Here is a 12,832-nt window from a genome sequence, read left to right as displayed (position 1 = left end):
CAGGTTAACCCCTGAATTGTAGTGGAGAAGAATTACAAAGTAACAATGAGCTGCCACGTGGGTATATATTAATGCTGCGCATTATGGATACAAGCGATTTTCACCCATTTATTAATTATATGTTTTACATTTTATAACACCAATGTGTTTAATAATGGCAACTTCTAATTGTGGGGAAAACGAAAAGGTTCAGTTGAGACGTCCCATAGAACATTTTGCGAAACACAATAGCCAGCATGTGTAGTTCTGGGGGGGCGTTCGATTCCAGTTTTGGATAGTCTGGCGTGGTTTCGTTCCATTTCAAACAGCGGTTTGACGCTCGGCGTAACCCTGGCACACTGCCACTCCAACATCCAATCCCAGAGTTTGAAGATTAATCACGGGGACTGTAGTCCTAAACGATAGCTGGGGATTATGGGTAGTGTAGTGTCTTCAGCCATCCTAAACTCCTAGAGGCCTACGTCTGTTTCCGGTTATTTTTATTTTGAAATTCAGTTCCTGACGAACGCCAAAAAAGCCTGAGATTATGGAATTAAACCAATAAATAAAAACAAGGATAATTGTGTGTTATTGGTGAGTAAATAACAGTGTGTTATTTTGAAAAGAATAACAAATTAGAAGGAAAAAAAGATTTAAAAAATACAGATCTCTGTATTCTGAGGCTCCGAGCCCCATTTATTTTCCTCACAGACGGCAACAAAACTCAGACATTATACGATTTAAAATAAAAGCAATTATGGTGGCTTGATAATGAGTAAGAACATGTTTTTATGAACCACACAGCTCCCGGTCTTCCACGACGCGACCGTTGACAAAGACGTACTGCCGGCACGAACACATTACCAGTAGAAATACACTGCTTTTAAAATGATTCTGTGTGACACGAAAAAAAAGGGATAATCGTGTTGGTGAACACGAATCAATAGATTACATTTCGTGACTATAACACAAAATGTTTGTTTTTTTAGCAAAGACTGGGTTGAATAAGCATGTATACAGGCTAGTATGGCTAACGCTACGGTGTATGCTAACGCTAGCCAGGGTTGTTACACCTTTTCCAAATTCAAGCACTTTTCAAGCATTTTCAAGGTGCAATTTCCAGCTTTTCAAGCATCTTACAGCTGTTGTAAATTACATATTAATATACACATACTCAAATGATTATTTCCCTAGCTCACATTAAATCAGATTTTTATTTATGCTATAAACAACCAAATGTGTGTTTCGTGATAGCCTTCTACACGAGGATGAACATTTTTAAAAAAGAAAACTAAATTTAGTATTTCAAAATTAGTGATCTGTACGTAGACTGGGCATCCCATATAACCTGTCTGAGCCAATATAAAACGATCAGCCAAATAACTTTTCAATACATTATTTTTTACTATTTTTGAGGTACTTTTAGGTTGACAGTAAACATAAGTCAGAGGTAAATGGTGTACTTTTCCTCCACAACATGTATTTAATACCTTTAGTTACTTCACAGATGTGGATGAATGATGTGAAATATAATCAAGTGTTAAATCAGACTTTAGTTCAACCTGGAGTAAATTCACAAGCTACCCTGCAGTATACAAAGTCATTCAAACTAGCTGCACCTTTACCAGCTTTGAGAACACTTTCATGATCAATCATTATAAAACATATCATATATATTATTCTGAAATGGACCAATCTGCACAATGTCTACTTTTACTGTCGCTACTTTCACTATATTTTGATGATAATACTTTTCTACTTTCACTTGAGGAACATTTTGAATGCAGGACTTTTACTGTAACAGAGTATTCCTACACTCTGGTACTTCTACTTTTACTCAAGTACAAGATCTGAGTACTTCTAGTTTTACTCAAGTATAGGACCTGAGTACTTCTACTTTTACTCAAGTACAATATCTGAGGACTTCTACTTTTACTCAAGTACAAGATCTGAGTACTTCTACTTTTACTCAAGTACTAGATATGTGTACTTCTACTTTTACTCAAGAACAAGATCTGAATACTTCTACTTTTACTCAAGTACAATATCTGAGTACTTCTACTTTTACTAAGAACAAGATCTGAGTACTTCTACTTTTACTCAAGTACAAGACCTGAGTACTTCTACTTTTACTCAAGTACTAGATCTGAGTACTTCTACTTTCACTCAAGTACAAGATCTGAGTACTTCTACTTTTACTCAAGTACAATATTTCAGTGCTTATTCCACCTCTGGTAGCGTATTAGCCTGAATTGTAGCCACAAAATCACGCAGAGCTGCATAAAAATAGACTCACAATGTTAACAAGTGGAAAATAATATTTACAAATGTGTACAATGATTTGTAGGTAATGTTGACTACTCAAGACACCTGACTTATACATCTTCAAAGGAAGACTGTGTTTATTCTACAATTACATGGGATTAAAGCAAAATGTAGTTTTACTTGTATAATGCTTCAATTTTATATAAAAGACAGTTTTCTTTAATCTGTTTTCAAATAAACAAAGTATTGGCTTTCAGAATATTAAACTTGTTTTGGCAAATTCAGATGATAAATACAACTTTGAAGCTTGTAACGGCATAATTACAAGCAGAGAACGGACTAATGTAACATCACAGCAAGCATAACAAAAGCCGGTGTTTCTTGTAAATGTTTCCCCAGTACACAAACGCAAAAATACACAAACACACTCGCGAGCTTCCCCCGGACCAGTAATACAAACGAAAATGTGTGTTCGTGCACTGTTCGAAATGGGGGGGAGCCAGGGGGAGCTTGGCTCCCCCGAAGAGGGAGGGAGCTCCCCTGAAGGCCGACTTTAAGATAAATAGGGGGAGCCCAAAACAATCGTGCATATTTGTGTCACACAGATTAGAAATGTTGAGTTTCTGTAAATAACATTTCTTGAAATAAATAATAGTTATTGTTCATTACAGTTTCTGAATATTTGTTTTATATTTGTGAATATTTCTGGTTGTTGCCATCTGTACTGTACGTGGTGGCGCTGCATTCTTTACGCTTTTTACATTGCTATGGTTACGGTGGCGATGCCGGCGCGGTATTTGAAATGTTCATATTGATATTTTTTTAACTCTGGCTTTGTGATAAAAAAATATGGCAAAACGAAAACAGCCAAGCGTCACAGCTTTTGGATTCACAAGCGAAGAAGCAAAGGAGTCTAAAAATGACAACGTGAACGGAAAACAACTTTTAGTTGGCCGGCTGTAAGCGGCGTTAGGGTCGAGTTTGACAGCTCCTCACCGAGTTGAGTAAAGTTGGAACGATATTGGCAGATTCAGATTTCACGGATCAATAACTCATGAACAAAACGTTTTTCAGACACAAAGTACGTCTCCTAAGTACCTTGGTAAGGTTGACAACGAACTACAATCACATTTTGGTCAAAAAAAGCCAATACGTGCTGTCCTCCCAACTGGACACATTACATTGGTCTATATGGTCTATATCCGCAGCCGGAGAAGAAACGAGTGCTCAGGGACCGTCTGCAAAGTGCAACACCGAAAAAAGAGAATACAATAATATTCAATCACCTCACATTTATACAGTATATTTCTACCAAACTCACTACACACATCAATAGTCTCCTGTTGGTTATACTACAGCAGAGAGTTTGGAAGAATGTGATTTTGAATAATTTTGGGGAATATTTATTATGTAAAATCTTCAATATGAACTTTTTTTTTTTTTTTTTAAAAACACAAAGCTATCGCTGAACCTCTGAATTAGCCACGAGCGAAACAATGCTAACGCATTACTGCACAGAAACTCACTCATAACACCCTTATTACTTATCGTGGCTGCACGTCCAACCCATCGATTCGCATCGTGAGATGACACAGAATCGATCGGTACATACATCATCACTCCATGAACAGACATCAAAACATGTGGCGCTAGACATGGCAACATGGCTTACCTTGGTCGTTGTCTGGTCAAAAGTGGTCTCCAATGGCAAGTGGTCTCCAATGGCATTAAAACGATAAAAACGCTGCTGAAGTTTATCCATCGGTTAATCCAATGTGTCTGTGTCCCTTTCAAATAATTTCTGATAATCCATAAGCAATGAACCTGCTTTTCCGTTTCCAGATGTCAGAGCGAGAGATAGGTTCGCTCTCATGCAAAACTGCGTGCACATAGCTCTCATTTCTCAATGGTAAGGTGTGTGTGTATGTGGAAATTCTCCTTCTATTCTATTGGCTCTAACGGTCAAAAAGAGATGTCAATAACCAAAATTGACCAATGGGTTCCAGAGAAACGGTAAAAATGGCCATTTCCACCCAAATCACCTCAGAGGTGGAGTTTTTTTTCCTAAATCTCTCTAAAAAGGTAAAATGTTACTTGCTTTTGCATCAATCTTGATACAGGATACTTATATGTTGTACTTCGGATTTCTAAAGCTTTTAGTCGACCTTACCATCATCCAAGGGTAGTTTTCACTATAAGTAAAACATAATTTTTGGACGGACACTATAATTTGCAGTTACTATGTTCAATCTGAATTTTCTTTCAAATAAAAAAAACATCTATATTGATTCTGACTCTTCTACATCCAACTCACAGGTTTATCATTACTTTGAGGAAAAAGTAAGTATCAAAACTAATTCGACTGACATTTATATTTGATCCAATTGGTAGTTATATTTACACCATAACGGTGCACAGCTGATAGACAGGGACTTGTAGTTTTTAAAGATATTACTGATTTTCTTTGAATATAAGAATGTAAATACTGAGTTGAGAGAATAGTCAGGGGATTTGGGTGATGGGAGACACATCCCTGGATTAGGAATTTCAATAGCTTACCATTAAATGATGGATATCCCTTTCAGTCTGTGATATTTAAAAAATCAGATATTAATGTGTAGAAGTAAAACATGTGAAATAGTATAGCAATATCCTGTAAAATTATGTGAAAACATGAATAAAACTATACATCCGGTGTCCTACACTAATACAAAGTTATTATGGTATTGTATGCTGTCTGTGTGTACCTTCTGTGCACTGCCTGGTGGTTAAAGCACTTTATTTAATTATGTTTGTTGAATAATGTTATATTTGATGAAAAAAATATTAAAAGTACATACAAAATAGGGGGAAAGTAGAAGGTCAGTGATAGAAATATAGAATATAAAAAATCCAGAAGATACTGTAAGTCAGTGCCTCCCAAACTTTTTCAGTCGGGACCCCCTTGGGTATTGGAAATATTTTCGGGACCCCCCAACCCGTTTCCCATCTATATTGGTAGGATTAATTGTATATTGTTGTAAAAACATTACATTTTCTTTGCTAATAATAAGAAGATACAAAGACCCAACCATCATTTTATAGTTTATTATGGATAATGAACAAAAGTGAAAAATAGATTTTTGAATTCAAATTTCTTTAAGGAAAATACATGAATGAACACTGAACTACTATTTCTGCTGCAGGTTGCAAACGATCACTATACAATTCCTATTCGACACATAGCCTATCAATGACTTGTGTGTGCTTGCTTTCACTAGCAGATCTTCTCAAACCGGGGCCGTTTGTTTTGAGACTGCCACTCTCAGTTCATTCTCAATGTTCAGCTTTGATCTGTATTTGGTTTTGATGGCAGCAACAGCAGAAAAGCCTGTCTCACACAAGTAGGATGTTCCAAAAGGCAGCAGTATGCTCAAAGCTCTCTGACCAATGAGAGGGTACTCTTTCTCCACTCCAACCCAAAACCCAGCCATGGTCTTGGATTTGAACAGCAGCCTCAAGGTTGAATCTGAAGTCATTTCAATGTACTGTTCCTCTTCTGCAGTGCTGAACGTGGTAGGTGGTGTTGCAACAAATGGATCTCTAATCCAGTCATATTTGGCACTGTCATCCACAGAGAAGTATTTCTGGAAGCTGACTTTCAGGGCTGAGATGTGATCCCTCATACATGGGAACGCTGTGTTCTGCAGCGCATTGGTCTCGATGAATGCCTTGAGATTCTCAAATGAGTCGATATCCCCACGCTCCTGCCCCACATGTCCAGTTTCCGTGTGAAGGATTGTATCTTGTCTGCCAGATGTGGAAGGTGTGTATTGTTGCCCTGCAACTGCAGATTCAATTAATTTAGCTTCACAAACATGTCGCTTAGGTAGGCCAGTTTCATGAGGAAGTGTTCATCACTAAACTTGCTGGCAAGATCGTTCCCCTGCTCCTCCAAGAAGATTCTGGTCTCATCTTTAAGCGCCAGCACCCTGGACAGCACTTTTCCGCAAGAGAGCCATCGGGACTCGCTGTGAAAAAGAACAGCTGTGTACTCGGAGCCCATCCCCTCGCACAATGCGAAAAAGCTTTCAGTGGTCTTGTTTTGATGTAATTGACGGTAGTTACAACATCGGACAAAACGGCATTTAGCGCAAGGAATATGAGCGATGGTGTGTGTTTTTTTTAGACTGGGCGATACGATAGGCCACTTTATACGAGGCAAGTTGAGCATTAGATGTGACAGATGCTGTTTTAACAAAGCAGATCTGCTGACCAGAAAGAAATCGAGGGGCTTGTTCACATCATTAGGGTGTGTGGTCTCCAAGTGACGTTTCATCTTGTTTGGTTTCATGCTCGCTACTGCTAAGGTTTTGAGGCAGAGGACACACACTGGTCGTTCCTACCCACCTACCATGTTAGATGTGAAGCCAAGGGAGATGTATGACTCATCCAGTGGTTGCGCTAGACTTTTTCGTTGTCCATCATTTTGATAGACAGGATCGTAACATTTCCGTCATAATCCATTATTACCCGTCATTTTATTTATTTATTTATTCATTTTATAATATTAGCTGCTAATTGTAGCCACCACAGTATCGCAGCTTCAGGTTTTGGCTATGCGTCACTTTCACTCCTTATTTTGTAACTTGTGTGTATGTGTGAAAAAAAAGATGTGTACGGTCACTTTTCATGTCAACACGAATATGAATGATTTATTTTTTCCTGCACTGACAGCACAGCAGAGGCGGGCAGAGGCCACTAAAACACTGCAACCATTGTGCCTAAACTGGCAAATATGAACAATGCCATTGTTTTAAATGAGACAATTACAATTAAAATATGAACAAAACATTTACAAGAACAACTCAATTGACCTGCTGTAGCCCATAGCCTGAACTCAGACCTTCCTCCTGGGCCGCATGGATTTAAACTGGGTGCTCGCTTGTGCGTAGTCAAATGCATCAAGGGAGATTGCAGCAGAGGCGATTGTCATTAAGCGTTGGGTCTTTGCCTCGGACAGACGACTTCTCAGGGCCGTTTTGATGTTGTTCTGAAGTCTGAACCCGCGCTCTGCTGCTAGGCTTGAGACTGGAATTACCAGCGCCACTTCAGACGACCCGAGCCATAGCTACACCATGGCCCGATAGCACATCTTTTATTTTTGTTGTGATGCATTCTGCAGTGCCAGAGGGTATTACATAATTGCCAATAAACACGGTTTCAGGCTCCCCTTTATGCTGAAGTGTCAGGTATGTGATCAGCATTTTCTCAACCGTGATATTACTGTTGGTTTACTGTTGGCGAAGCGGTCATCGATAGCGCTGGTTATGGTCATTGCTATCGCCTCCTCCATCTCATTGACTGTCTCATGGTGGGTGTACGCAGGGGCGGACCTAGCACATTTGGTGCCCTAGGCGAGCTTCACCACTGCGCCCCCCCCAAAAAAAATATCAAAACATCTTAACAGTTATACAGTAAAGTACTGCAGCTTTATTTATTACAAGCAAGAACAAGAGCTAAGAATAAATGTAAAGTGCACACTAAAGAATTAAAACAAATAAACAACTTAGCTAACAAACAATAATAATATCAATGACAAACAATAAAAGAATGTGCAAATTTGCTTTCAAAGAAAATTAAGAATAAATGTAAAGTGCACACTAAAGAATTAAAACAAACAACTTAGCTAACAAACAATAATAATAATAATAACAATAACAAACAATAAAATAACGTGCACATTTGCTTTAAAAGAAAATTATGTATTGTAAAATATGTTACACATGTCAAATAATCAAAATATAATATGCTAAATAAACAAACAAATACATAAAAATTACAAATTCACTTTGTCTCAAGAACTATTTACATTCCACTCCCTATCATCACACAAGGTTGGCCTACATATTAGCTCCTACTGGTTTCCATTTACAGTGCAATCCTTCTGGCCTTCCTCGCTGCAAAGTCATCAATCACATCATCATATGAAATCTGACCACCAACCTCATGGTTAATACTGATTACAGCCAGACCACTGAGGCGTTCTTGAGCCATGGTGGACCTCAGGTATGTTTTCAAGAGTTTTAATTTGGAAAAACTCCTCTCGGCTGAAGCTGTTACTGGTAGCGTTGCACTGATCCGCAGAGCATTACACAAGTTGGGATATATTTCGGTGAGCTGCTTTGTGTGTATAAATTTCAACAACTCAAGAGTTGTCATGCTCTTTGATGGCAAGTCAGGTACATTTTCCAACTCCTGAGCCAGCTCCTTCCCATCCAAATCAGATTGCCCTCCATGGCTTAAGGTGTGTGCAAGTGCCTCTGCTTGCTTCATCAGCTCTTAGTGTGGCAGGTCTGGGAAGTTGTACAGAATGCCAAACTTGTCTTGCACATGTTCAAGAGTGGTAAACCTCTCCTTTTGTGCTGACACTGCAGCATCTACCACCACGTTAAAGAACGTTACCTCCAGATTTTGCAAGGCATTCCTCAATGGCTCATCAGGAGACTCATATGAGAAGTGCCTCTTTGTTGACTTCAGCCGCTTTTGCACAAGGACTGCATCCACATTCATGTCTTCACACATGTCCTTGGCTGATGTTTGTGCAGCCACAAAGCCTGTGGCTCTGTAGGATTTGAGAGCTTTTTCAGTCTTTTTCAGTAGACTTACTGCTACATCCACTTGCATTGTTTGGGACTGCAGGACTTTGCTCACCTGCTGAATTTGACTTAACATGTCATACCAGACCACTGTGCACAGTGAAAAGCGGAATGACCCCACTTCTTCTGCCAGAAACTGGGCTTCAATCCTGATGATTGGGTCTTTGGCCTGGTTTCTCACCTCAAGCAGTGCCTCTCTCACAGCTGCGGCTTCATATCGCAGAGGCTCCACAGCTTTCACTCTGCTCTCCCATCTGGTTTCTGACCACATTTTGAGTGAAAGGTTGACGTGTTTCTTGAGGATGGCCCATCTCTGTGTAGAGGCAGAAAACAGGCAGTATAGCTTCTGCACAATGCCAAAAAATGATATGGCATCTTTGGAGCTTTTGGCAGCATCAGCAATGACCAAATTGAGTGTATGTGCCCCACAAGGCACAAACAAAGCTCTTGGGTTCAACTGCAGTAGCCTGGCCTGTACTCCCTTGTTCTTCCCTCTCATATTTGCGCCGTTGTCATATGACTGTCCTCTGCAGTCATCAAAGGCAATCTGCAACTCCTCCAGCCTCTTCAAAATCAGGGCGGACAAACTTTCACCAGTGGACTCCTCTGCTACTAGGAATCCCATGAAGTGCTCTTTAATCTGGGGGTCTTCTTCCAGTGTCACAATTCTGATGACTACTGACAGCTGTTCAGTGTGGCTAACATCCGGGGTGCAATCTAAAATGAGGGAAAAGTACTTGCATTTCTTTATTTCTTGCACTATTGTTGATAGAATCTTTCCACTGATGCATTCAATCAACTCATTCTGAATGGTTTTGCCCAAGTAGCTGTGGTGGGATGTTTGACTTTTAATCTTGTGGATGTGGTCTTTCATCACTGGGTCAAACTGCGCCAAAAGCTCAACCTCTTTCAAAAAGTTTCCATTTGAAGGAGAGTGGAGTATTTCTGTCTTTCCTCTCAATGCCATATTTCGCCCTGCCAGAGACTGTACAATAGCAACCAGTCGTGTCAGCACTGCTCTCCATCGACTCTTCTCTGCCTCAAGGAGGGCCTGCTCTTGTTTGTCTATTGTTGTACCTTGTTTTAATCGAACTGCCAATTCTTTCCATGACGCCAAATTGTTCAGGTGTTCCGGACTATTTTCATGGCTGGTCAAAGCAGCACTTGCATTTTTCCAATCCGACAGTCCTGCATTTGTTAAATGAATTTGTTTTGGAGATAAAAGTTGACAACAAAAACAAAAAAGACTGTTCTTCTTTTTTGAATATGTCACCCAACTTCTTTTGATCCTTTCTCCATTTACTAAGGTCCTGCTGAAGTACTGGTGGTGGCAACTTCTCCCATCATCTCTCCTTGGGAAAATGAAATCAGGTGTTATCTGATATGGTCCTCTCCGAACAAACTCTGTCCTCATTGTGTCTGTGAGATGTGAAGGGCAGTCAGCAGGATCGGTTGGTAGTGGATCGTCTGTCTTTGCTGCATCTGGAGGGCATGTGAAGCACATTTTCTCACCTCATATTCACAATATCTTCACACACACACGCACACGCACACACACACACACACACACACACACACACACACACACACACACACACACACACACACACACACACACACACACACACACAACCCCAATTCCAAAAAGGTTGGGACAGTGTGTAAAATGTAAATAAAAACAGAAAGCAATTATTTGAAAGCATGAGGACAATTAGGTTTATAGCTAAACATCTTTACATTCATCAGGCACACACCTGAGAAGAGTGTATGGGTGGAATCTGTGGTGCAATCAGGATGAGATGCAGCAGGCTGTTCTGACGTTCCTTGCAGTGGTTCTGGGCCTATACATATATAGAGAACACACAAGAGCAAATATATTGGCTGGATTAGAAATGGCACGACAGTCATTTTTACATTCAATTATTTATCATCACATCAGGAACATCTATTGACATATTGTACTCACCAGAACAAACAGACACAGTGGTCAGTGGCAGGGTGGAATCAGTGGTCATCTCATCAGGATGAGCAGCTTGCTGTTCTGACGTTCCTTCATGTGGTTCTAGGTCTATAAATATAGAAAGAACACACAAGAGCAAATATATTGACTGGATTTCACATTCAATTATTTATCATCAGGAACATCTATTGACACATTGCACTCACCTGAGGAAGCCGGCACAGCTGAGGTGCATGGTGGTTCCTTGTCAACTGATGCAGCAGATGGTCCCAGATATTTTAAAAGTGAATCTAAAATGATATAACAAAATGTGTATTATCAACATTGAATAATTTCCATTTGTTAAATGTAGCTATTATTTAGTTAGTAAGCATTAGGACAGCCTGACAGGTCTGATTCAACTAATCAAGAGCTATGCCTATCTTATTAGAACAGTTGAATCAGGTGTGTTAGTTCTGGGTTGGAACGAAAACATTCAACAGGACTGGAGTTGAGAACCACTGAGCTAGTTAGCTAACGTTAGCGCACATTATGACAGGGTTGAATTTGGCAAATGTTTGACTCGGATAGTCAATGTGCTTTCTGAGGTAAACTTAACGTTAGCTAACGTTACCAACTAACTAACATTCCACCACACTGGCTAGCTCGCTACACCAAAACTAACATTGTTATTATTACTAATATTTCTATTTCATGACACAAAGAAAATAGCCTTATGACAGTTTCGACTGAATGGCAATAACAAACGCTGGCTAGCTAACGTTGGCTTGGCTAACTAGCAAGATTACATGATCCATTCGCTAATGTTGACAATACAATCAAAATTGCATACCTTTCACCTTGGCACGTTTCTCTTCTTCTTCTTTTCTTCTGTTTTTATACTGCGCCCCAGATGGCTTTTGCCTCTTCATAGTTCTCTAACGTTAGTCTTTCTTTCCTCAACGCTCAATTTTATAAACACTTGACCGATACCCATCAATGCACAGCGCTCTAGCATGTTCTGACTGTGAACACCTAAAGCCGAGGCTCTTAGACCGACCGACCGTTTTAGATTTTTGGCTCATTTCCCCTTATGTTAGAATTTTTTTTTTTATGTAAGAATAATGGTTGCAGATATAGAGGGGGGGCACCAAAACTGCGCCAAGCAACAAAAAAAACAAAAACAAAAAAAAATGTTGTTGCAATTTTTGGCGCCCCCCTCTGGGTGGCGCTCTAGGCAACTGCCTATATTGCCTGTAGGAAGCTCCGCCCCTGGGTGTACGTGTGCGGACTGTTGAGGTCTGGACATGCAGCAGATTGTAATGTATTAGGTTGGGATATAGGTGGCTCGGGGTGTTTGTGTTTGCCATATGCAACACAACCTTCAATTGTGTTTTTAATGCCTCGTTACAGGCAACCTGCGATTTCTCCACATGCTTTACCATTGCCACGCACCACGCTCTGTTGACCACCCTTGAAGCTTTGATGTTGCCATGGCTACGTTTGTGATCATTCAGCGCTGATTTCTGCATCGTCGTGCACCCTCGGACAAATCCGTTACTCATCTTAGCTTTTCTACAGATGTCGCAGAACATTTTGCCATCTTCCCTCCTCAGCCACTTAAACTCTTGCTCCCACTGAACCCGGTACTCCCGCTTCAACTCCTTGCCACTTGCTTGTCCCTCTGCTGCTGGCTGAACGTTGTCAGTTTTAGTCTTACTGGCTTGTCCTTCATCCACTGCATCAATCCCTCTTTTTTCACCTCGTTTATCCACACCATCACAATTACTGGGCTTATTAAAAAAGCTTCGGATACTCAGCTGCCGTGACATTTTGCGATTGCTAAGGCCGGTTAAACATCGAGGCAGGGGCGGCGCCTAGCCCTAACGGCTTAGCAACCCCATTGGGTTGCAAGCGCACCCCCCGCAAAAAAAGAGGCACATTTGCGCACCAACATTGAGAGAGAGAGAGAAAAGAGAAAAGGTGGGGGATAGAAAAGAGAGAAGAGAGA

The 12,832-nt window shown here is 40.3% G+C and overlaps 1 protein-coding gene across 6 annotated transcripts; it reads right to left on the bottom strand.

Moving 5' to 3' along the window:
* Positions 1-7,614: 7,614 nt before the first annotated feature.
* On the bottom strand, positions 7,615-11,976 carry LOC307030543 (zinc finger MYM-type protein 1-like). 6 transcript variants are annotated; one of them, XM_079667039.1, is made up of 4 exons: positions 11,049-11,976; positions 10,849-10,950; positions 10,637-10,723; positions 7,615-10,364 (listed from the first exon to the last, which is right to left on the bottom strand). In XM_079667039.1, exons 2-4 carry the CDS (start codon positions 10,895-10,897, stop codon positions 8,566-8,568), a joined length of 1,935 nt encoding a protein of 644 aa, XP_079523165.1. In that variant the 5' UTR covers positions 10,898-10,950; positions 11,049-11,976; the 3' UTR covers positions 7,615-8,565. The 6 variants fall into 6 exon arrangements, with proteins under 6 accessions (XP_079523165.1, XP_079523167.1, XP_079523162.1 ...); XM_079667041.1 differs by having other exon boundaries at positions 7,615-10,358; XM_079667036.1 differs by having other exon boundaries at positions 10,637-10,950.
* Between the last annotated feature and the right edge of the window lie 856 nt (positions 11,977-12,832).

This window comes from Notothenia rossii (assembly GCF_949606895.1).
Source record: "Notothenia rossii genome assembly, chromosome: 2".
NCBI classification, from domain to species: Eukaryota; Metazoa; Chordata; class Actinopteri; order Perciformes; family Nototheniidae; genus Notothenia; species Notothenia rossii.
Note: the sequence above shows the minus strand (reverse complement) of the source record. Positions and strands in the feature narration are given on the sequence as shown.